The 26,010-nt window shown below is 43.6% G+C and overlaps 1 protein-coding gene across 1 annotated transcript; it reads left to right on the top strand.

The window, feature by feature from the left end:
* Window positions 1-297: 297 nt before the first annotated feature.
* On the top strand, window positions 298-20,382 carry IL12RB2 (interleukin 12 receptor subunit beta 2). The gene is made up of 14 exons (XM_035123545.2): window positions 298-565; window positions 1,474-1,588; window positions 2,079-2,266; window positions 3,888-4,030; window positions 7,140-7,278; window positions 8,689-8,768; window positions 12,116-12,332; window positions 12,974-13,171; window positions 14,077-14,178; window positions 14,268-14,420; window positions 15,159-15,293; window positions 16,021-16,108; window positions 18,548-18,647; window positions 18,825-20,382. The coding sequence occupies exons 1-14, from the start codon at window positions 298-300 to the stop codon at window positions 19,356-19,358; spliced, it is 2,460 nt and encodes an 819-aa protein (XP_034979436.2). The 3' UTR covers window positions 19,359-20,382.
* Window positions 20,383-26,010: the final 5,628 nt, after the last annotated feature.

Raw genomic sequence — 26,010 nt, 5'->3', positions numbered from 1 at the left:
TGATCAGTCATCTGAGAGAGGGAGTTTTCTTCCCAATCACAGCATGCTGGACTGGCAGGTTTAAACCCTAATTCTAAAGTTTAGCAGTATATGGTGACAAAAATATCCTTTCATTGGGGGGTAACAGCTGTCAGCATCAGGATGGTAGCTCCAGACACCCTGATTTAGAACACATTTCTCTTACCATATAAAGGCAGTATGTGAAGCAATTTTCCATTGCGGTATCCAAAGCTGATTAAGTTTCCAACAAATTATTGCAGCACACGACATGTTTGTTTCCTGCGTTATAGGGGAGGCATGAACGCTAGTGACACAGTCGTGTCCAATGGATCAACTGTGATTCTGTCCTGCTGGCTAAACAAGAGTGGATCATCTAGCAATTTGCAGAACAAACATACAATAACTATTTTACGCAACCACTCAGCAGTAAGCAGCAGCTCTGGCTCTTGGGTCGGTGCTCACAGTTCACAGCGCGAATTTGGGAGGCAGGCGTTCAAATGCGAATGGAGTTCTCCGCAGAAACCAAAAGGAGTGCTCGTATGTGGAATTTACGTCGATGTTGGAAGTAAGGAGGTGCTTTTGTCTGTAAGTGTTTTGCTGGTGCTCACAGACAATATGTGTGTGTGTGTGCAAACAAATATATGTATATAACATAACATAACATGGCAGCAGGGATGGCAAAATCAAGAGACTCTGGTGCCTTTCGGTCAAGAGCTTTCATTTACTGAGGAATGGAACGTTGTGTCATAGAAACATGAGGTATTATTCTTTCCATATACTTTTTTTTTAAACTCAGTGGCGCTTTACACAGAGACATCCCTGGATTGCGCCCAGCAGCACAATCCAGCTAGAAGTCAAGCATTTATAAATCCCATTCTAAATTAAAGAGATTTAAGCCAGTGATTTACGTACTTTCCCAATGAAATCAATGGGACATAGTTTGGGGTGGTCATTCCACATTTTCAGACCTGTGTAAAGGGGGGGTATTATTTTTTCAGCTATTTTCTTCTTGAGTAATATTATATTGTGCACCAAACTCTTAGCATAAAAAGGGCATCAGACCCAGGGCATTCCTCTCCCCCACTTTTTCTTTTTGCAATAAATTTACTTTTGTCATGCATAATCTGCAGCATGACTTTCCTCAAGGCAGATTTTTTGTTGCAGGGAGAGAGTTTTACAAGCACTTTTGTACCAGGCAAAATCTGATCATCACTAGATATCCAACCCCCCCCCCCATATCATTCATTCATTGATGGACTCTGAATCATGCTTTAGAACTTTGGGTCAGCAGCACAATCCCATTTTGCACTTTCTCCTAGTAAAAATAATGAAATAAGCAAATATGAACTCTTTGGATACATGTAATCTACAGGCCTATTTAATTAAGAATAAATGGATAAATACAAATCCTAGATGCCAAAGGAAGGATTCCTATTAACAGATATTAAGCCACTTAAGCTGTCTCCTTTTAAGTTCCTCCAGCCCAGCCCAAAAATATACTCTGCAATCAGCATGGAAAGGATGGAAGTACCATTTGCACTTGGGATAAAGGACACTATACCTACCTTGATACTACCTATACATTACAGTAAGTCTCACTTGTGTCTCAGTTTTTACTGTATTCCTGTTCACTTGCACCTGCCTGTTGCCTGAGTTCTTGCTACCGTAACCTCCTAAAGTCCCACCACCAGCAGCATATTGAACTTGTGCTGGAAACATGACTCTTTGTGAAACCATCTGGGTTAGTCCTTCACAAATGGACTTGCACATATTGTTTTGTACTGTTTCCTTCTAGGATTTTCTCGCTGCTTTCTGAACTACTTTGTGGGTTGCTAATTGTGTCATCTGCTATGGTCCCAAGTCGTGGGCCTAAGCAGCTCTGGGTTCAGATCATGTAATCTGCTAAACAGAAGTGTCAATTGACTGTATACTGTATAATATAGCACTAAGCAGTATTCCATTAACTGTCACACAATGTTTTATGGGTGTGAAATTATTCTAATCTCAGCAGCAAAGCAACATTCTTTTAGGGTAGAAAAGGGATGGCATTTTCATCCAGGTTTCTCTTTCTATTGCAGGCTAACAAATGGAACTACCAATGAAGCAATAGTATGGAAAGAGGAAAGGAATCAAAATAGCTCATATGGCTCAGTAGAGCTCAGAGTGAAGTTGAATTTTGAGTCCACTTATACAGTTGTTATCAATGCCACCAATGGACTGGGGGAGGTTTCTTCCCAACCAGTTCAATTCACATTAATAGACATAGGTAAATGCCAGGAATTTGCCTCAATTAAATTCATATTATTTGGCTGGCACTCCAAAGGCTTTCAAGAGAGTATTTGTTTGGGTGCAGTTTCCTTTCACCCGCCAAAAAGCCAATGAAACAAAAGAAGCCTGTGCCAGAATTCACTTGGTCAGTGGCAGAGGTGCCAACTTGAATAAAATATTTTAGGGGAGGGATAAGCCCCACCCACACAATTACAAGACACAGCACACACACACTATTGAATGCCGATGCCCATCAACTTTGGGGTTGCCTGGCCCCCTCAAATATTTTAAAAGTAAAGGTACCCCTGGCCATTAGGTACAGTCACGGACGACTCTGGGGTTGCAGTGCTCATCTCGCTCTATAGGGTGAAGGAGCTGGTGTTTGTCCGCAAACAGCTTCCAGGTCATGTGACCAGCATGACTAAGCCGCTTCTGGTGAACCAGAGCAGCACACGGAAACGCTGTTTACCTTCCCGCCAGAGTGGCACCCATTTATCTACTTGCACTTGACGTGCTTTCAAACTGCTAGGTGGGCAGGAGCTGGGACCGAACAATGGGAGCTCACCCTATCGCGGGGACTTGAACCACCGACCTTCCAATCGGCAAGCCCTAGGCTCTGTGGTTTAGACCACAGCACAACCTGAGCTCCTCTCAAATATTTTAGGAGTTGGCTCCTATGGTGGTAATTGTTTGCAGGCTCCCACTCTATCACAGTATATTAGAAATAGGAGGGTTGTGTGCAGCTTCTGTGGTATAGGACACAATTGTTCAGAAATGAAAGTAAATGCTGTATACAGAGAATGACGTATGAAACTCGGGCCATGGTTGAGTAGTCAACTTGTGAGAACGGCAGTACTATGAATCAGCCCTGACTCACACACAAAACACTGAATCACCTTTTATTTTATTTTATTTTAAAGCTGTGATTGCAGAGTTCCCATATGAATGAGTCATGTGAAGAGTGAGGACTTCACGTAGTGGCCATATTGCTTAGCATGTTTTTGAAAAAGCACATGGTGGCAAACCTGCCTTTTTCCATTAAAATCTGACACCCATAAAGAGAAAAAGAGGTGCTGTTTATCTTTTAGATTTGTTAGCCACCTGTACTCCTAACTGTCCCAAGTAGAGAGATAGTTAGAATAATAGGTTATCTTCTAGATAGTGATATATAGCAGTGGGAATAAAGAACAGTTGGAGGTGAAAATGCACAGGGGCTAATGCATGCCAGCACATATCAGCATTTTACCAGTCAGTCATTTGTACTTGACTGGGGCATCTGTTATTTAATTATTATTATTATTATTATTTGGGCGGGGGGAAGGAGCTAGACTGTCCTCTTCTTTGAATGAACATGGTGAAGGCTCCCCATGTAAAACAGCTGACCAGGCTGGTCCTAGCACAGCAACAGGAATGGACTCATAAAATAGCATACATTGCTGGACGCATTATGTTTTCACAAGCAGTTCCCAATCCAGGAGAGGGGCAGCTCATTCCTCAAAAAATAAGGATCACTAGTATAAGCTTTCTGTGTATGGCTACTGGCAATTTCAAGAGTACTAATCTCTGTGTTTTCATTTATTTCATCGCATTCAAATGTATTTTTGGTCACCCTAAATCAGTGAAGCCGCACGCACCCGTGAACCTCTCAGTGGCATTTGATGGTTTTGATGCAAGAAACTGCAGCATTTCGTGGCAAGATCAACAAGAGGCACAACACTTTAGATTAAGATACCAACCAATGAACAGCAACTCTTGGACCATGGTAATGTTTTCTAAATGTATTCTTATATTACTAATGTGGCAAAACGCCTTGGTTGTTTACAAATTATTTACAGCAATGTAAATTCCTCTTTCCATACCCAACCTAAGCAACCCATACTGAAGGAATTAAGAGCATGTTATACAGAATTAAGTTTTGGATATTTATCTCAGAATTTCTAGACTTGGAATATCTCCCAGGACAACCTGCTCATAGATGATCCTGAGTATACATACTTGCCTGAACACTGCAAGGATGAAAAAGAAGCAGCATAGAAAAATATGATTGGTGTGTACACAAAGCACACACTTCTGATTCTGCAGTCATCCTAGTTTCAAAACAGGCAACTTTGTATAGACTCACAACCCAGTTACCAACTTAGATCATACTTCTAAATGGATTACTACTAACAGAAGCAAGGAACCTAGAAGTTTCTGGGCTCTGGGCTCCTCCATTCATTTATTCGCTATTTTGTAAGCCTATAGATAATACCGTATTTTTCTGTGTATAAGACTAGGTTTCCCCCCTTTAAAATAATGTCAAAAATTAGGGGTCGTCTTATACACGGGGCCATATACCCCAATTTTCTTAAATCTGAGTCCCCCCCAATAGGGGGGTCGTCTTATAGATGGAAAAATACGGTATGTAAATCTTGCACTCATAGAGTTCCTCATAGTAAAAGCAGTAGTGCATTTAGAGAAGAGCTTTGGGCTGATATCCAGGGCCCCTGTTAGCAGAAGGAAGAGGAGGGCCCCTAAACACAGAAGGGCTGCCTTAAAACACTCTTAAGGAAATGAAGTGAAGTCCATTACCATCTAAAGCAGGGGTGGCTTACCTTGTTTGGACTCCAACTCCCATCAGCCAGAGCTAGCATGGCCAATGGCCAGGGACGACAGAAGCTATATGTCTGAAGTGCCACATTCCAACCACCCCAATGCAAAGAGATGCCTCCACCAGGATCATAAGGTCTAAAATCACCTAAATGCACCACTAAGCATAAGGTAAAAAAGCATGTGATTCTCCAGGTGACAGTGAAAGAAATGACCTCACAACCTGCTGTTCCATTCAACTTTAATGGGTTAATGAGGTGCTAATGGCACCAACACTGTTAATTACTCCTCAGTTGAACACACCTCTGAAGAGACAGGATGAGGCCTTGTGGTAAAGGAGATGCAGCATTCATTCCATTCAGCAATTAGTAGTATATAGTATAGTATATAGTCCTGCCAACCTAGCAGTTCGAAAGCACGTCAAAATGCAAGTAGATAAATAGGAACCGCTACAGCGGGAAGGTAAACGGCGTTTCCATGTGCTGCTCTGGTTTTCCAGAAGCGGCTTTGTCATGCTGGCCACATGACCTGGAAGCTATACGCCGGCTCCCTCGGCCAATAATGCGAGATGAGCGCGCAACCCCAGAGTCGGTCACGACTGGACCTAATGGTCAGGGGTCCCTTTACCTTTACCTAGTATATAGTACACTGGTACCTCGGGTTAAGAACTTAATTCGTTCCAGAGGTCCGTTCTTAACCTGAGGTACCACTTTAGCTAATGGGGCCTCCCGCTGCCACTGCACAGCCGCTGCACAATTTCTGTTCTCATCCTGAGGTAAAGTTCTCAACCTGAGGTACTACTTCTGGGTTAGCGGAGTCTGTAACCTGAAGCGTCTTACAGAGGTGTCTGTAACCAGAGGTACCACTGTACTTGTGATCCTGGCTTGGCCCTAGCACAGTGTTTCCCAAATTTGGGTCTCCAGCTGTTTTTGGACTACAACTCCCACCATCCCTAGCTAGCAGGACCAGTGGTCAGGGATGATGGGAATTGTAGTCCAAAAACAGCTGGAGACCCACGTTTGGGAAACATCAGCCTAGCATTTGGTTTAGAAAACAGTGCAGCTCCCCTGCGATGTATATCTGAGCCATAAACTAATTGCATCCGCAGGATGGCTGGGGTTTCTTTCTATGCCTGTGCAAAGAACCCTTCTGTGTCTATGGAAGGCTGGCGCTCAGTGGCACAGCAGTCCACCCACCTGCAATGCAGGAATATACAGGAGTCCCATACGGGGATCAAGCTTGCAACCTTGGCATTATCAGCACCATGCTGTAACCAACTGAGCTATCCTAGTTCAGTCCTCATCATCTCCAGGTAGGGCTGGGAAAGACCTCCTACCTGAAGCTTTGTAGAGCTGCTGGCCAGTCAGTCTTGGGCAACCTGGTGCCCTGCAACAGTCAGGGGACCTTTATACATACATGGTGGCACTGCGATAAAATAAAACCCTTTTGGAACGAAATATTTGAGGAATTGATTTATTTTTTAAAAAAAATATATAACATTAAAAAAAAAACCCGGAGTCTTTCTTATTAGGAATGGTAAATGAAGATATAAATAAACAAGACGAAAAGGTTTTTTTTGTATGCAGTGGTAGCAGCGAGAATTCTAATTGCCAGTTATTGGGAAAAACAGTATCAGAGAATGGCAGGAAAAAGTAATTAGCTATATACAATTGGCCAAATTGACAAATTCAATCAGAGGAGGCAGCAATCAGAAATTCAATCAGAATTGGGGGAAATTTGGAGACTATTTGAAAAAGCAGTGCCCCTTAATAAAGACTTGGATTTATTTTTAATACTCCGTAGAGATCCCAAGAGGGAAAGTAAAGGAAAGCAGTACAAAAGTATGTGAATTTACCAGCCCGGGACGATGACAAGTGGAAGTCGATTTATGGAAGAGTTTTTGTGAAGATAAAATAAATTATGCTGTTTGATAAATATTAATATACGATTTATCCGAATTAGGCTATGATTTAGCTATTCACTAGTAGGTTTTTAATTTATATACGTTACATAATAAGTATGTTGTGTTTTGTTTATATATATTTTATATTATTTGTATGTATTTTATTTGTATAATTTTGATTGGACTTTCAATAAAGTTTATATTTTAAAAAATTAAGAAAAAAACCAGTCTTCAGCCCCAGCCAAGTGTCACCCAAAATTTCTGGAGGGCACCAGGTTAGGCTGAAGTAGAGAAAGTTGAGCTAGAATAGACCAATACTCAGCACAAAGTAGCTTCCTATGTTATTTTGATGTTCACTGTATTTTCCTTTTCATTCAAGCTTGCAAATATAAACAGTAGAAGATATTCTCTACATGACCTGAAGCCAGATATAGCATACAAATTCCAGGTTTCTTGCAAGTTCCTGCCCAACAAAGGCTTATGGAGTGACTGGAGTATGTTGTTTCAAACAGAAGCAGGTGATACAATTTTGAAATGCCTAGCACTTATTTTTGTACCTATGTGGAAATCAGCTACGGATAACACATTCATGCTCGCAGCCAGACTATCATCTCATAGGAATTTGGTGAGGAATAGAAATAATATTCATACGGCCTGGAGACCCAAGCAACAAAACAAGACATAAGAAAGAAATATTTTTCTCTGTTCGGTGAAACAGATACACAAGACTAGTTCAGAGGAATCAAGGGTCTATAGTGAAAAGCTCTCATAGCAGTCATCACAAATCGGCAACAAGGTATACATGCAGAATACCCACTAACACAGCAAGGATGCGGAACCAATGTTGTGTGGCCTGCACAACAGAACTTCCCTGCCTTGTCCTCTCCCTGCAGGCTCCAATATCTGCCCTGGAGGGTCCTCCAAGCCTCTAGAGCAGATTTTGAGGGTACTGTATACGGAAGGCTGCAGGAAGGAGCTAAAGAGGAGAAGGTTCCACTGCAGGAGTAAGTCTGATGCATGAGCATGACAGCCTTTGGCCAGTTGAAAGGTATTCAAATTCTAACATGCAAGACCTGCTTCATACTTATAAAAAACACAGTCCACTTTCCTTCAAACTGGACCATCGCACAGAACCATGCCACAAAGCTTTCATTTCCTCTGTCACTTAGAAAACTTTCAGCAACAATTTGTAGCTATGGTCTTTGATGTCTTTGTGGGTTTCTGTCGAGCACAGAAAGACGTTACTATAAATTGTCACCCTTGCATCACTGACCACTAGTGACATAATCAGTTCCTGTCACTGACAGATGCAGCAAGAGGTGTGAACGTCACCCTCTCGCCCGTTTGCGGCAACTGACATTTTATAGTAATACCTGCAAACCTTTTAAAAGGGCTTGGAATAAATGGAGGATAAGGGTATCAATAGCTCCTAGCCATGATAGCTATTGCTGCCTCTGGAATCAGAAACAGCATGCATTTGTGAACAGTGAGGGAGGGCTATTGCCCTCATCATCTCGGTTTAGGGGCTTCCCAGAAAGATCTGGTTGGTTTCTGTGTTAAACAATGCCATAGGTCAGCGTGGAGAACTAGCCAAGCTACTACTTTGGTTGTAGAGGAAGTAATAATACAGTTACCAAAGAAAACAGAGCAAAGATGGCTAAGTAAGGGGAGGAAGCAACAACACATCATGATGATGATGATGCCATTCAGGCACATCACCTTTCCACTACCCCCCCCCCACCTACACACACACACCTCGCTTGCTCCAACTACACCAACCTACCTCATTCTTCAGTGAGGACCTGCCACTAGATAAAGCAACTATTCCTTCCCATTTGTTTTCTATGTGCTGTCCAATACTTTGCAAAAACCACACCCAAATCAACTATGCAATGTGTTATAAAGCTCTTCTTTCTCCCTTCATCCAGTACCATTTCAGCCAATTGATGTCTGGTATTTAATGGAAGATGTGTCTTCTGAAATGCAGAATATTACACTTTTTTGGAAGGTAAGAATATCTACGCACCTACGCCATTTTGAGGGTGTTGCTGTAAACCAAAAGTGTAATAGTTCCTTACCCTAATTTAGGGGTGAGAAACCTGTGGCTGCCCAGGTTTTGTTGGGACTCCAACTGCCAAGCTGGCTGGGGTTGATGGGAGTTTGGGTAATTGACAAGTTCCCCATTACTGCATTAGAAAAACAACTCCTCTTCAAAGAGCAAAAGTACATAGCATAGTTCCGAATTTCTTTGGATCAGCTGACATTCCATAGAATAGTGAGCTGCCAAAGGGTGGTGTAATAGTTGGCCTGTTAGAACTTGGCTGGATTGCATCCCTGATCAGCCATATGGCATGACTGCAATTCTATGAATAGCCTGCCCCATTGAATTCAGTGGTGCTTTTGGTGGCCTAGGTGTAACTTGTAAAACACATCAGGTTGAATTCAAGGAAGTTGTACCCACAACAGGCCCATTAAAATTGATGGGCCTAAGTTAGTCATGTCCATTAATTTCAACGGGCCTACTTTGAGTTTGACTAACATGGCCTACAACTCCAAAAAAAACCTTTTCCTAGCAGAAATGCAACAATTGGCTTTTCATTGCAAATGCACAGAAGAAAGAAGTACATAGAAGTACAAAGAAGTGCTACCATTTAAACTACTAACATGTAGTCAAAATTCCTTCCAGTAGCACCTTAGAGACCAACTAAGTTTGTCATTGGTGTGAGCTTTTGTGTGCATGCACACTTCTTCAGGTATCTGAAGAAGTGTGCATGCACACAAAAGCCCATACCAATGACAAACTTAGTTGGTCTCTATGGTGCTACTGGAAGGATTTTTTTATTTTTTTTGTTTCGACTACATCAGACCAACACGGCTACCTACCTGTAAAGTACTAACATGTAGTAAGAGAATGAGGGAAATAATCAAGGGCTAGGGACTGATTTCCTTTGATGAGGTTCCAACTCTAGGTGCCTCCAGATGAGCACCATTTAATTACGGTACTTAGGCATTCATCCTTACTTACTTGCACAAAGTTTACATGTTGGTTAGACTAGGTCTGATCTTCATGAAGCATTCATTCTGATTGCTTTACAAAGTGTTACACATCATCTTGTTGATAATTCATTTATCCCACATTTTCAATGCATTTCCCTGTCACTTTCCAAACAGCAAGGAGTCTTTTCATGTACAGTATGTGGTTTTGCACTAGGGTAACGGAGCACTTGAATCCACTTTAAATGTGCAAACTTAAAATTCTAGAATGTGCTTAAATCCCCGACTCAAAATACAGGCACCCTTCCTTTATGTCAGGCATGACCAAACTTGGCTCTCCAGCTGTTTTGGGACTACAATTCCCTTCATCCCTGACCACTGTTAGCTAGGGATAATGGGAGTTGTAGTCCCAAAACAGCTGGAGGGCCAAGTTTGGCCATGCCTGCACTATGCCAATCTCTCCACAAAGCAAACTTAGAAACCATGCATATGCCAGACCAATGAAGGTGTATCAGTTGCTCTGCTAGATAACACCATTCGTGCCATGGGAAAAGGCCACGAGCAAAGTTTCTCTCCCCACATACCCACTTCCTGTTCCACTATACCACTGCCTCCCCCTCATTCCCCTCTGCTACTCAATTCTTGGTACAGCTTTGTTAAAACAAGCAGTTTCTTACCTTTTTTTGTTATTCACACTGAAAGCAGATTCTCATTCATACTGGCTGCTTCTTAGAAGAGAGGAAAGCCATGCTGCAGTTTCACCTGTGCTTTCTTCAGCTTGTGGTATTCTTGGTTCCACCCATTTGTCACCTTTGCCTCTGAGAGTTAAGAATCCTTAATGAGGCACACCCTACAATAGTAGGCTAGTAGACTATGACAAGGGTAGGCAATCTAAGGCCCAGGGGCCGGATGCAGCCCAATTGCCTTCTCAATCCGGCCTGCGGATGGATGGTCCGAGAATCAGCATGTTTTTACATTATTTAAAATGCATCTCTGGGGTATTTGTGGGGGATAGGAATTCATTCAATCCCCCCCCCCCCAAATATAGTCCAGCCCACCACATGGTGTGAGGGACGGTGGACCGGCCCACGACTGAAAAAGGTTGCTGACCCCTGGACTATGATGTCTTTCCCTCACATTCCCTCTAAGAAGTTCAATAATGGCAATGCTTTGTTTCATAATACTAGCATCCACATCCCCCCCCCCCGGCTTCCCCAAATAATCCTGGAATTCTAAGTAGTTTAACAATCAATCCCTCTTCCCATGGAACGCTGGGAATTGTCACTCTCTGAGGGGAGTTGGGGTCTCCTAACATCTCTCAGTACCCTTCACAAACACCAGTTTCTAGGGTTCTTTAGGGGACGCCATGATGGTTTAAAGTGGTCTGAAACTGCTTTAAATGTGAAGGGACATGGAGTCTCAATATAAGGGGAATTAATAAGGAGAGTTTGTAATTCATGTGCCCAAGTCTGCTCTCAAAATGAAAGTACCAGTAGTCTGTGCCAAGCTAGTGAAGTATACTCTTGACTGTTTTTTTTTGTCAAGAGCACTTTGAGAGGGTTTTTTTGGGGGGGGGAGAATATACTTGCTACAATTGGACCCAGCCATGGGCCCACTTCACCTTCCATGCAATGCATTGTGGGAGGTGAAGGTACTTACACCCACTCAGCCACTTCCCTCAAGCAAGCTTCTCATCAAATTGTAGTAATATAAACAATGAAGGGAGTCTGAGGGAAGAAGAGATGTTTCCTTTTGCCGCGGCAGCCAAATTCATTCTCTCTCAGCTCCAACTCCCCATCTGTCAAATTGGAACAATATCAGAGGGCTTTTGTGAGGGCAGTCTGAAAGAACCCTGCATTTTAAAAGGCTGCACTGATACTGAGGGACAGCAGCTTGCTTCAATATGGGAAGCCAAGTACCACATCTGCACTCACCCATAAATACTAACGAGGATTATTTGAACACATCTCCATCTCTCAGCCTGGCTTCCCTTGGAGGTTTCTTAGACTAAGTGACATGTGTGTTAGAAAATGCAGTTGAAATTCCTTTTAAAATATAACAAATGGTAACCTTAGGAGTTTCTTAAGGAGGCTTCCATGATGCCCCTCCGCTACCATTTTATCCTCACAATCCCCCTGCAAGGAAGGCCAGTTATGCTTGGAAGGGGTGTACGTTGCTGGCCCAAGTTCACCCAGAGAGCTTCATGGCGGGGGGGGGGGGAGGGAGGTAATTTGAACCAGAGTCTCTAATGGCAACTGAATGAACGCTGGCTTCAAACTGCTGCTAAAACTTGTTTTGTGTGTGGGCGTTGGTGAAACATGCAAATAAAAACATATGCTATCCCCCCCTTTTTTTAAATAGACGAGCAAATTAGAAGTGAGAAGGAAAAGTCATGATTATAGAGTGATGTTTTCAGCCCTAAACCAGATGCATCAAAGAGCTACGAAAAAAAATTCTACAGTGCAAACGATATTCTCACAAATCATACCTAAGACAGACTATAGCATTACAATTTGTTCTCACAATTCACGGGGAATATCCCAACCCATTTATATCACTACTAAACTAGGAATTACAGGTAAGACCCTTTCCTCCAATTCATTTGATTTCAATATGATTCTGTCTATTACAAAACTACACTGGAATGTTTATTTTTATACATGGCAAACCATCATTTTAAGTTTATTAGATTTTTTGACTCCAGACTTCAGTTGTAATAAATCAGCATTGTCCCGAGGAGGGAGGTACACACACAGCTTAGTTTCGTTTTGTGTTTAGTATTCGATCACAGGTAGCCCTCCCATAATTTCCTAGTGGAAAGAGAAAACCCTTAGCTGGCAAGGACCGTGGCATTAATTATGGTAACAATTATGTTCCTGTATAATGCCTAGCAATTTTAGGTGCTTTATAAATAATGTATTATTGTTGCTACTGTATTTGTTATCAATGGCACACAGATGACTTAGAAGCAAGTTCTGACTTAGTCTCACTTGAAATCAATGGGACAAGTTGTCCATGATCAACAGAACTAAAGCATGATTTATTATAGTCTAGACTTAATCCATATTGCTTAGTTCCAGTTCTTATTCCATCTCGTTACTTTTACTCTTGGATAATTTTGGTTTCTGATGTTGTACTCCTGTGTTCAGCTAAGGATTTAATATTTTTCCTGGTGTCCCTCTCTCTCTCCCTCCCGCCCCCCAAAAAACTTTTCAAAAGATCTGCCACCCCCAAACCATCTTTCTACTGTATCACTGGGGAATGGAAGAATCGCTGTTGCATGGGAAGCCCCAATTGCACCTTTCCCTTTTATCAATGGATATGTTCTACAGTGGGCAGAGCTCCATCACAGCAGTCACTTGAGAACTCCCATAACCTGGCTCAAAATCCCAGTCTCCAATCTCACAGCAACAACAGGTAAGTTGCACAGGAGGAGAGCGTTGGACATCGCTGTGGGCTTTATTAGGGGGAAGGTTGGCTCTGTGCACCTGGCAAAGGATGGTCAATTACAGCTTTTTGGATAGCACTTCACACACACACACACACACACACACACACACAAACACACACACACACACGGCTGCAGCTTTGCACTGCACAATAGTTCATTCTGCCTTCCAATTTTTCCAGATGGCACGAGATGATCTCTTTTGAGCTGCAGCTCTCATCAGAGTCACTGGAGGCAAAAGAGGAATTTGTGTTGTCAGTCTCAATGAGCTGAACTCATCTAATAAAAGCAAGCTGCTCAACACCTTATTACTATCAAACTCAATGCTAGCTTTCAGTTCCCTCCATGTCCTTTTTTTTAATTGCGCATTCAGGATGATTTGTGCTAATGATGCTCTCAGGGTGGGCATACATGATCCCACATTCAATACTGTTTGCAACTGGAAAAGTTTAGGGGTTTGGAAAAGCTTCATTTCCAGTCAGTGCATAGCCATTGCTTCCAGCCAAAAACCCCTAACTTTTTATATCACAAAAGTTGTGGTTTATTTTTCTTTCGCTTGTGAAGTGCTGTAGCCTCTCCAGACAGCAATAATGTGGTAGCATTGGGGAAGCCTCAGAGAACTGGCAAAACAGAACAAATCCACCACTAGAGCATTATTATTTATTATTTTCCTTTGTTCCCTGTTTATTTGGGTCATTCCATTTGACTCACAGGAACAGCAGCTTTGTAAATGCAGTGCTCTAAAAATCATGATTTACACCTCTGTTCAATCTATGACTAATATCAGGTGTTGTCCAGCCCATGCTTTCTCTCAAACTAGGCTTGGTCTCACAATAGACAAATTTACACCAAATACCATTATTGTCCTTTCTAGAGAACCTAAAGCCTAACACCTGTTATCGAATCAGTGTGTTTGCCCTCTACCAGAGCAGAGCAGGAAGAGCTGCTTCCACAACAGAAGATGCATCAGCAAAAGGTAAGGGCAAAGGCACTCCAGACCTAAATATACCTTTGAGACCCAACATGGTCAATTCAGATTTCTCAAGAAGATTTCATGTTTTGCAGCCCCATTAACAGGACCTCAAATTAACACAACAGTAAAAGAAAGAAGCATTTTGGTCTCCTGGCAGGAAATTCCGGACGATCGAGTGGGCTGCATCGTTCACTTCAGGTTATACTTGCAAAAGCAATTTGCCATGGTGCCCCCTAAAGTCTATGGTAGGTATCTGTTAAAAATTAGGGCTTTGCAGAGGTGGCAAATCTGTGACCATACAGATGCTGTTGAAACTTCCAACTCCCATTGGCTCCAGCCATCACGGTCAAAGGTGATAGGTGTGGGAGCCTTGCAACATCTGGAGCTGTCCCTCTATGGAAAAAATGGGAGCAAAGTTTCTCAACAGAGGGGAGGGGTGCCCTGGCTCCCATCCCACAACATGACAACAGATGCACAAATCACTTCGAGGCACTGTTGTTATTCTTTTGATTTTGTTAATTAATGCTGGGCATTTTACTGTGAAATCACAGTGAAAGCAAATTTTGGCCAAAAATATATTGGGAGACATCCAGTGGAGGTGCCTGCTTGCGTAAAGGGACTTCCAGTTTCTTTTCCCTTGATGCTCCCTCAAAATACGCTCTGGAGAAGATCCCAATCCTCTGGAGCAGATTTCAGGGATATGCAAGGAGGAGCTGCAGAGGGGATGGGAGGAAGGACAATCTCTGCTGCACAAGCAGGAGCTACACTGGGTTTCACTTCAGAAACAAATTAACTTGTGAGACCCTAAGCTGAAATGGTTGGCAGCAGATGGGGAAGCTCAGAAGGGCTTATTGAAGTTGCAAGACTATTGCAAATGCTTGGTGGAAGATGGGTGTGGATGGGAGAAAGTCCTTGTGACTTGATGCTAGCTGATACTCATATTTCCCTCATTCTCTTCCTTTTCACCCCCCCCCCCCCCGCAGATATACCTAATACAGCCACACAGCCGTTCTCTGTAAGAAGTCTAGAGCCTGGTGCTACATATGTTTTATGGATGACAGCTTCCACAAAAGCTGGAGAGAGCCCTAAAGGAAACAAACAAGAGGTTTACATAAAAGGTCATTATTGGGGGGGGGGGAGGTTTTGGCTTCATACACTGAAGGCACTTCCAACTTTGCACACCACAGGATGAGCTACTGGCATTGAAGACAGGTTTGGGGAAGAGTTTGGTCACCAGTGTTGGTGGATTTATCAGCTTGATTCAGATGTAATTCTGCCTATCATAGAATCATAGAGTTGGAAGAGACCACAAGGGCCATCCAGTCCAACCCCCTGCCAAGCAAGAAACACAATCAAAGCATTCTTGACATATGCCTGTCAAGCCTCTGCTTAAAGACCTCCAAAGGAGGAGACTCCACCACACTCCTTGGTAGCAAATTCCACTGCCGAACAGCTCTTTCAAGCATCATTAGGAATGCAAACGCTGACCTATACTGAATCAAACCATTTTTCTAACTCAGTACTGTCTGTAATGACAATGGCTCGCCAGGACTTCAGGCAAGGGTCTCTCCCAGCCTTACCTGAAGATTGAATCTTCTGCATGCAAATAATTTGTTATGCCACAAAGTTGTGACATTTCCTCAACACAGTGAACAGCATCATAAATCTGAAATAATACTAGTTCTGCGTAAGAATTGCAAGAATTGCTGAAGGCATCAGAGGAGTGCATCTCAGATTTTTAGCAATAGGTTGGAGAATGTTTTAAAGCTCTCTTCCCATTAGAAGAAGTTGGCATAATTATGATAAATAAGTCTTTCTAAAGTAACAGATATCTTGCTCTTACAGATGCACCCAGCTGGGGTCCTGCTCTATCTATCTGCATTATTGTGGGTCTTTCCATCTGCCTCTGCTTTGTGCCATCCATTAGGCAAGTGTAAGTGAATGCTTTCTTTCTAAACATTTAACAGCATGCAAATGGTATACTGAAGAACAGTAATGATTTAAAAAAATGCATACATAGGAAAAAGGTGTTCAGGTTACACGGTCAGGCCCTACACTCATTAAAGCCAAACTCCAAATCTCCTGTTGGCTTCTCAATAGGTTTTAAACGAAAAGCTCCAAAGAGAATAAAAAAAGTTGTGACTTTCACAAGTTATCAACAAATCCGATTTTGACAATTTCAGTGCTGAGGAATACTCTGGACATCTATGCTACAGGAGAGCTTGTGAGCCAATAGTGGCTCATAGGCAGCTTATGTCAGGAGAATTAAAAGAGGAAACACAGTTTCATGATGCGACCCTTCCCCAGCCAAGAGTACTGTACTAGGACAGGCATCCCCAGACTTCGGCCCTCCAAATGTTTTGGACTACAATTCCCATCATCCCTGACCACTGGTCCTGTTAGCTAGGGATCACGGTAGTTGTAGGCCAGGGGTGTCAAACTCAAATTCATCGGGGGCCGCATCAGCAGTTTGGTCACCCTCAAAGGGCCGGTTGCGTCTGTAGGACTATGTGTCCACTCTTTATTATCATAAATTATTGTCACTGCATTCAATTATTACTGTTTTTTGTAATAATGTAAGCTCATTCCCGCCCCCACGCGGATTACATTCCTGCGTCGTGGCGTGTGTGTGGGAGGGGATGTAAACGAGGGAAATTTGAACAAAAGGTGGGGATCGACGGCTTCCGGGGGGGGGGGGGGGCTCAACTAAACCTTCGGCAGGAAGGAGAAAGCCACTGCTGGGATTAAAAACCTGCAGAAGGAAAGAGGGCTTCCCTCTCCCGCCCTGCGCACACCCAAACCCCGCTAGGCAGGATGCCACACGCTGCAACCCACCCCATGCTTTGGAGAGGGGCAGGAACATGCGGTGCAGCGCCAACTCCCTGCTTTGCTTTTGCATCCTCCCTCCTCAGCGCCAGAGTCCCTTCCCCTCGCGCTGAGGGAGGGCAGCGGATTTCCCGAGTAGGAAGGTGGCGGCAGCCCCAGCGGACGTGCATCTTCACCTCAGAGCTGCTCTTCCCCCCCACCTGCGCTGTTGTCGTCTTCGCCGCCGCCTCTCCCTACCAGGACTGTAGGCAGAGGAGGCTTGAAAACCTCCCCCCCCCAAATTCCCCTCCCACCTACTCAAACCGCGAGGCGACTCCATCTAGAGCCCTACATCACGAGGGACTGAGAGGAGGCAGCGGCAGAGCGGGAAGAGCAGGAACCCGTGCCATCGTCGCCGCCTCCCTCCCGGCCACCCCCGGGGAGCAGCTCCACCGGAACTGAGAAGCCAAAGGGCGGCTCGGGGGTGGGGGGCAGAGCAAAAGCCAGGCACCCTCCCGAGTGTCTATGAGGAGAAAACGGAAGAGGGAAGAGAAACCCGGCTCCATCAAGAGAGCGGCTGTTGCGCTTCGCCTACTTCCCCCTCAGGCTCACTCCGCGTCGCTCACTCGCCCACCTCCCGGATGCAGCCGAGGAGAGGAAGGGAAGCGGCGGGTGGCGGCTCCCCAGTGTCGCCTCACTCGCTCTCTGAGACAACAGCAAAGCCCGCCAAAAAAAAATCCAGTGCTGCTCCGTCCCGGCACCAACTTTGCCGGCGGCGCCTGTAGGGCTTTCCTACCTCCTCGGCGGGCTTCCTCCTCCTCCTCCTGCATCTCACTTCCCCGTCTGGCCGCTGTGCCACCGCCTCCCTCAGCCCCGCCCCCGGTTTTGACCCTCGGCCAATCGCAGGCTCCAGAAATACTGTCAGCGGTTATTGTCGGCGGCAGCTACGCGGGCCACATGATGAGGTCTGGCGGGCCGGATTAGGCCCCCGGGCCTTGTGTTTGACACCCGTGTTGTAGGCTAAAACACCTGGAGGGTCACAGTTTGGGGATGCCTGGTACTAGGAGGTAGAAGGTCCAACCTAAGGGGCTCCATGGGTACAGCAGTTTCTTGGAGCAAAAAGAAACAGCACAGAGAATGGCTTGAGTGCGAAGGAAAGTAAGAGAAAAGGAGAAATAGAAGTGAGCGGCCACAATGTGGTTGAGGAAGCAGAATTAGTGGCAGGGGTAGTGTATGTTGCATATATAGATAATAGGGACATTTTGGTGTGGGGTTCTTAGGTTTAGGAGCATCAAGTCCCTAAGATAATGGACCATAGCCGAATACTAACCAGAATTACAATTTTTAACTTGAATATATGATAATCATAAAACAGAGACATAGAGGCCAAGCCATTTAAGGCAGACAACTTCATTTGGCCCTGCAAAGACCCCATTAACATAAGGAAAACAGCATCATGTATAAAATCCCAGCATATTGTGCTAGAAACATGTCTCCTTGCATAACTATCTGGATTAGTATTTCACAAATAGATTTGAAAGTATTGTTTTGTACTGTTTCCTTCTAGGCTTTCCTCATTGCTTTCTGTTCTGCTTTGTGGGTGGCATGGGAAAGCTGTTCCAGATCCAGCCAACTCTTCATGTGCTAGAGAGTTCGCATCTGTAGAGGTAAGCTTGCCTGTCACTGGTGTCACCTGTAGAAATCTCTTTGCTGATGAGCTAGTTTCTGCAATTTGCTATACCTGTGCAGAATCATTTGCTTTTATGGAAAAGCAGTTTGCATTTAGGGAAAGGTAGTAGACAATTGTGCATGAACTGAAATTCATCCCCTATCTCCTCAAAAAGGATGAACGCAGCTTCTATTCTACACAGTTCCTAAAGAACCTGAACAGCGCTGAAGAGCCCGAAACTCTACAAATAGAGGAGGTCTTCATGAAGAGGCAACAGATGCCATTTGTGGATGTGTCCCTCTTCAAACCCACAGAGGAAGGAGAGAGCCACAACTGGCCAACTGCTGTCAGTTTCCAGGGAGAGGATCCAATTGTGAAAAACTTGGACTATGACCCTTTGATCACCAGCAGGACAGAGGATGCCAGCCAGCACCAGCTGCTGCCTTTGTACAGAAAGGTTGGACCCGAAGAACCAATTCAAGGCCAGGAATTTTCAGTGTACCTTGCCAGTCCACATGGAAATGTAACAGTGGACTACTTGCCGACTATTTCACCTGCCATTATGGACACTGGTGAAGACAACGGCGAATCTGAACTAAACCCGCTATTTATTTTCCAAAGAACCTCTTTTCTACCACAGGCATTCCCCTTTGGTGGAAAGCTTACTCTAGACGCTATACAAATGGACTGTGATTCTTTCACAGAGTAAGGCCACATTTGTGTAACATCTTATCCAGGAATGCTTTAAACTTAATGGGAGTAGACATGATAGGATATAGCACAACAGGCCTCCCTTAATCCCCTCACCCCTTCATGTGAAACCTAGCATGAGGAAGTTCATGAGGACAAAGTCCCTCATTTAGGTCCCAGCATAAATATGAGGTAGTAATTGCTGCACTAGCTCAGCCACACAAGAAATGAAAGTTAAAACGTTGCCGCATCTAGAATAGTGAGAATGTATCTCAAAAGTGGTTTCAGAGAACTGCGGGTTGTAGCCAAGTTAGCCCATTTAGGCAAGGAATTCTGCCTAGGCAGCCAGACTTCTCCCTGTGTGCCCATCTGCTCCAAAGGGTTGAGGGAATCCTTAGATGTGGGGACATGTGGAAAGGAAATCCTGTTGTGCAGGTCAAAGCCATTGTTCTAACAGGATGTCTTCTTTGGATACAATCCTGAATGTGTATGAAGCTCCCAATTAAAAAGCCAAACAGGTTGCAATGCAGAGGAGTGTGAGGGAGATGTTTGAGCCCAGTGGGACTTTCTGGCTGTTTGCTCTCTCAAGTAGAAGCCCCCTTCTCTTCTACTCCATTGCATAGCAAGCATCCATTGTCCACAGTCCATGAACAATGTGGATGTGATGCATTGCCCTTGCCTCTCAAGCCTAAAGAAGTAATATTTTGAAACCGGAAAACCTGAAGTCCAGGCATTCAGGTCCACCATCTTACAGACACAGTTCATTGCCTGAGTATGTATCTAAATCAGGCATCCCCAAACTTCGGCCCTCCAGATGTTTTGGACTACAATTCCCGTCTTCCCCAAAACTGGCCCTGTTAGCTAGGGATCATGGGAGTTGTAGGCCAAAACATCTGGAGGGCCGCAGTTTGGGGATGCCTGATCTAAATCAACATCATGATATTGTGTAATAATTTCCCTACACAGTCTAGATCAGGGGTCAGCAAACTTTTCCAGCAGGGGGCCGGTCCACTGTCCCTCAGACCTTGTGGGGGGCCGGACTATATTTTGGAAAAAAATATGAACGAATTGCTATGCCCCACAAATAACCCAGAGATGCATTTTAAATAAAAGGACACATTCTACTCATGTAAAAAAACACCAGGCAGACCCCACAAATAACCCAGAGATGCATTTTAAATAAAAGGACACATTCTACTCATGTAAAAACATGCTGATTCCCGGACCATCCACAGGCCGGATTTAGAAGGCGACTGGGTCGCATCTGGCCCCCGCGCCTTAGTTTGGCAACCCCTGGTCTAGATTATTGGGTTTAGATGCAGGAAAAATAGGGCCCCAATTTCTAAAAGGGTTGTGGTAAGAATAACACACTACCAGGATAGGATACTAAAGTGGCAAAAGATACAAATATTAACAGATATCCACTGAATATCCTCAGAAAAGCGCCACTTTATAGCCAGCTGCTATTATGGTAGTAACATAATACCACCATAATACTTGCCTCTCATCTTCTACAGGTTATTAAGACTGCCATCATCTCTTCCTCATCTCATACATGGCAAGGTAGCTCTAGACACTAAAGTGTAGTGATTATTTGCAGTTTCCATCGTCCCAATAATAAAAATCTATCCCAAACAATGTTTTCTGCGTAATAAACCATATTTTCCCCAACAGTAGCAGCAGGAACAAAGAAACAGGGAAAATGAATCAGCACTGCCAAAAATAAATAAACCAATGCAGATTCAGAGTTCATTGCATTAATTAAAAAGTAGAGAAGAGCTAAAAACATGGTTTAATTTTCAAATCCTATGCATGCATTTTCAAGCGATTCCCCATACATTTTCAATGTAGGAAACCTGAAACACAACCCCATCCTTTCCAATAGACACCATCATTGCCTAGCTTATAAAATCTTCCACAGTAAAATGTGTTTACTAAAACAATCTTACCTTTATAGCATGCTCTCACAATTTCCCGCCTTCTTTAACATTTGCTATTCCTAATTTGCCATTTCTAAATGCTTGTATGAAATGCCATTTGGCCAAGATCTCAATGGAACAACTCAGTCTCTGTGACAGTGGAGCAGAAACCTTCGTTTTTCTTGCAGCCATGAAATGAGTTCTGCAGCTATTTAATCATAGGCACCTGGCAACTTTTGCACAACTTCAGCTGACTCCTGTTAACAGAGAGTATCACTGTTACCAATTCCTTGAATGAAAATTCCAGTTATTGGGTGCCAGCCTCAGATAAGGCAGGTCTCTTGTAGCAGTAATGAGTAGTAACTTAAGGCAGGTTTCACCTGTTATGGCAGCAAAATTCTGAGATTTCTACTTTGCCTTGTTTGATATTAAAAATGCCATTTTGACAAAGCAGCCATTCCAGGTTGTCTGCAATGCCTATTTTTCTTTATTAAAAGAACAAGACAGTACTATATAGGTGGCTTGAGGTGCCAAACCTGAAAAGCTTGTTCCAACAGAGGTCAGTTTATTGTGATACTGATGCCTACTCCCAAGACATACCTTCGTCATTGCATTTCTCTAGAGCAGGAGTAGCCAACATGGTGCCCTCCAGAGGTTTCAGATGAAAACTCACCATCCTTGACCCATTGGCCACGCTGCTTTGGGCTGAGAGTTTTAAACATTACTTAAGGATAACAATAGTTTCATCACCACTTAGCTTTCCTCTTGTTCTTTCTAGGGTAGGAGATTAAAACAAATACTGTGGTTTTCTTTGAGCCTTTAAATTCCTTGAAGTGAGATCATGGGTTGTTCTCCAATAACTGATCGTAAGAGCAGGTCTTTAAAACACAGAACTTGTTGAAGGATTTACACTTTTTGTTACACTTTGTTCCATTATCACTCCCTCGATTTCCAATTTACATCTTTCCCAGTTGTCCAGATGTCTCCAAAACTACCGTATGCACGAACACACACACACACACACACACACACACACAGAGAGAGAGAGAGAGAGAGAGAGAGAGAGAGAGAGAGAGAGAGAGAGAGAGAGAAACCCAGAGGTTTGCAGGAATAGGGGGGAAATAACTAGAAAAATCCTAAGAGGGGGACCCGCCCAGAAGCAGCCCAATGAGGACCTAAGAGGGCATGGAGTCCTGCGAGTGTGAAAACAGGTGGTATTGGTGGGACCTGCAGAAGGGGGAATCTGCAAAAACCACACATTGCTCCACTGGGGAGTTACAACTAGAGTGGAGCCCTTCCATTCATGGAACTGGGCAGACTGGACCCAACATTCTGGATTTTGTACCACACAATTCCAAGACAGCAAAGATATATTGCAACAGGACACAAATATTTACATCAACAAGGTCTAAACCCCTCCATAATTTGCAGTTATCAGTTGCATCAGAAGTAACCTTAGAAGACTGTTCTTTCACCACCTTTACATGCACACCTTGTTCATTTAGATACACTTCTTAGGTAGCCTTGTGAGCGCTTCTCCAGCACACGTACTGCAGTACTTCTGAGCATTTGCACACAGACCCTTGCTGCTATCGATTTACGCAAAGCGTAAATGCACCCAAAATGCAATTGTGTTATCCTAGAGTGATGGCTCTCACCACTTTCCCAAAGAAATTTGTATTGATCTAAGGTTGTATAGACCCAATCTAATAACTGCCATTTCCCATGTGTTGGGAGCATTCCACCATGCATAGTGCCACACTTGACAGAAGCTTGTGTCTGAAAGTAGCTTAGATTTGCAATGTTTCAACGCTGATCTAACAGAGGCCCCAAATGCCTATTTTTGACATGCAACATCAATCCCACCAGTATGATGGGAACGCTAGCCTTCTTTGTGGTCAATTTCCCCTTACAGAAGGGTTTTGGAGCTGCCAACAACGAGAAAATGATGTTCAGAGGGCACACTGACTTGTAAGATGTTTTATGCTCTTTTGAAAAATGAAAAGCCTGGTGAAGATTCACTCTCTGGCTGGGCACCTACTGTTAAGAGCACCATGGATCAGCCCCTTTTCATTACCCTTTGTGTCTCACTAAATATAGCTCAGATTATCTCTCTTTTTCAGAGGAAGCAATCCCAGCTTCTTTAAAAATTCAGAAGATGGTTCTGTGTCGAGGGAGATTACCAACTCCATCTGAGATCCTACCTGCCTACATAGTGTCTCACCAGAGTGGTGCATGCTTTCATTACTTCCCACTTGGGACTACTGCAATAAACTCTGCATGGGGCCGCCTTTGAAATGATTTGGAAACTACAATTAATCCAGAATGTAGCTGCCAGGCTGGTGACTGGGAGCAGCCACTGGGACTGTAGAACACCGATCCTAAAAAAACTGGCTCACAGTACATTTCAGAGAGCAATTCAGTGCATTGCCTGTGACCTTTAAAGCTCTAAATGGCCTCTGCCCAGTATACCTGAAGGAGCATCTCCACCCTCATCATCCAGCCAGGACATGGAGGTCCAGTTCTGAGGGCCTTCTGGTGGTTCCTTCATTGCAAGAAGTTACAGGGAACCAGGCAGAGGGCCTTCTTTGTAGTGGCACCCCGCCTGTGGAATGCCTTCCCATCAGATGTTGAAGAGATAAAACGATTATGCAACTTTCCATAGACATCTGAAAGGTAGCCCTGTATCAGGATGTTTTTAATATCTGTTGTTTCAGTTTTGTTATACTCTCATTGGAAGATGCCCAGTGACTGGGCCAACCCAGTCAGATGGGCAGAGTACAAGTAGTAGTAGTTATTATTAAAGTATACAAGTGATTTGCCTGGTGGGTCCTGGTGATGTATGACACAATCAGATGATGTGCAAGTAGCATGATGTTTGTTTGTTTGTTTGTTTTAAAAACACCCATTCTCTCAACTTGGTACAAGATCACCTCAAGTAGCATGGAACATAAGAGGAAAGACGAGCTGGAACCATATACTTTCAGACAGTGCTTTTCCAAAGAAGTGGCTACATACTATGAGGATTCCCACAAGAGCTGTATTTCAGCTTTCCTCATCACTTTTATACCCACAAAGTCCAATATGTTATGATCCTATCCATTCTTGAAGAGACCGCCTCTACAGCCCCTAAAGTATTCAGAAAAGACATTCTATATACAGAAAACCAAACAATCTACTGCATGTGCTTGAAAAGAAAGCCAGTGTGAAGAAATAATTGAATTAAAATGGTGACTAGACATTCTTTTTTGGTGCCAACCCAGGTCCCACATGGCTGCTACCTTTTCTACCCGTTTTGAACACTGCTTCAAAACCTACAACATTGAAGTCAAGTCATTGTGACCAGCAACCCAAATGACTGTATGATGAACGAGAAATGTAGTCTGTGCATTTACCACACAAAATAAATGGGGATTGTTTTCTAATGGCTAATCGTGGCAGGTTGAGGGATCCTAACTTCCAGAGTATTATGTTCATACCAAGGAATGTTGAAATATGATTGTTGTTGTTTAGTCGTTTAGTCGTGTCCGAGTCTTCATGACCCCATGGACCATGGATCATATTATTCTTGTAATATGATTACAAGAATAAAAATATGTGGAGTCAAGCAACCCAAAATCTCTACTGCAATGTATGCAAATTGCTAACAGCAGAATTTGATCTACACATCCTCTCTTTTTTTTGTAGAAATACATGTTCATTAATTTCCAAACACTAAGACTTTATGGGGCTCTGCAGACTATATTCTTCTAAAAAGTTATTTGCTCATAATTGTCCCATTATTTTAATATGCTATAGCTTACTGTACAGCTTGTCTACCTTACTGTGCACACAAGTGAAAATTATTTCAAAACCTCAGAAGCTTCACTGTATGCATTTTCATAGCAGAGGCAGGCAAACTTCAGGCTTCTGTTTGTTTTTACTAGAATTCTGGGATCAGCCAATTAAGAGCCAAACTGGTGGCTCAGGGGGCAGAGCCAGTGACAGTATGCTTCATCCTTCAAAGTGTACACTTGTGTGACCACACCTACAGGAATCAATTCACATCTGGAGCTACTGGTGGATCAATGATTCCAATCAAAAATATACCAGGGGAGCTGCATAACTTGGTCGAAGACAGGTGAGGAAGATAAAAATGAGTGACAAAACTGGCAACCCCAAAGTCAGTCATTTGAGTTCATGAGAATAGTGGTGGTGGACATTTGTAACGAACCTCCACTGAACAGAGCTGGAATACTGTATCCTCCATCACAGAACACATTCCAACATGAGTAGCCACATCCTAGCTATGGGTCATATCCAACACTGTTCAGCTACCACAATGGAACCTTCCCCTCTTCTCCAGGTTCCTGCATAGCTCAGCATCTGCTCCAGAGGGTTGGAGGACCCTCCAGGGCAGACTTTGAAGGCACACAGTGAGGGGCAAATGGAGAAGTCCATTGTGCAAGTGCAACTCCCAATGTGGAGTGTTGGATATAACCCAATGTTAATGAGGCCTGCTCTCAATGTGGACCATGATCGAAGATAGGTATGAGAAGTCAAAACATGCCACTCCAAAAATTAACCAACCCAACTAAAGCTGCATGCAATTCAAAGTACTTACAAAAAGTCCCATTCAAATCAGTAGGAAATTGCTTATAAACAGATATGCACAGGCTCAGCCTGCAAATTCCAGAAAATGCGGAATATTTCTGCACACAGCTATTCATTTAAGTCTCGTCCACCCCTATCAGCCTAGAACATAAAGCACTG

The sequence above is a fragment of the Zootoca vivipara genome, chromosome 7, assembly GCF_963506605.1.
Source record: "Zootoca vivipara chromosome 7, rZooViv1.1, whole genome shotgun sequence".
Lineage (NCBI taxonomy): Eukaryota > Metazoa > Chordata > Lepidosauria > Squamata > Lacertidae > Zootoca > Zootoca vivipara.
This window is presented reverse-complemented; position numbering and strand designations above follow the sequence as displayed.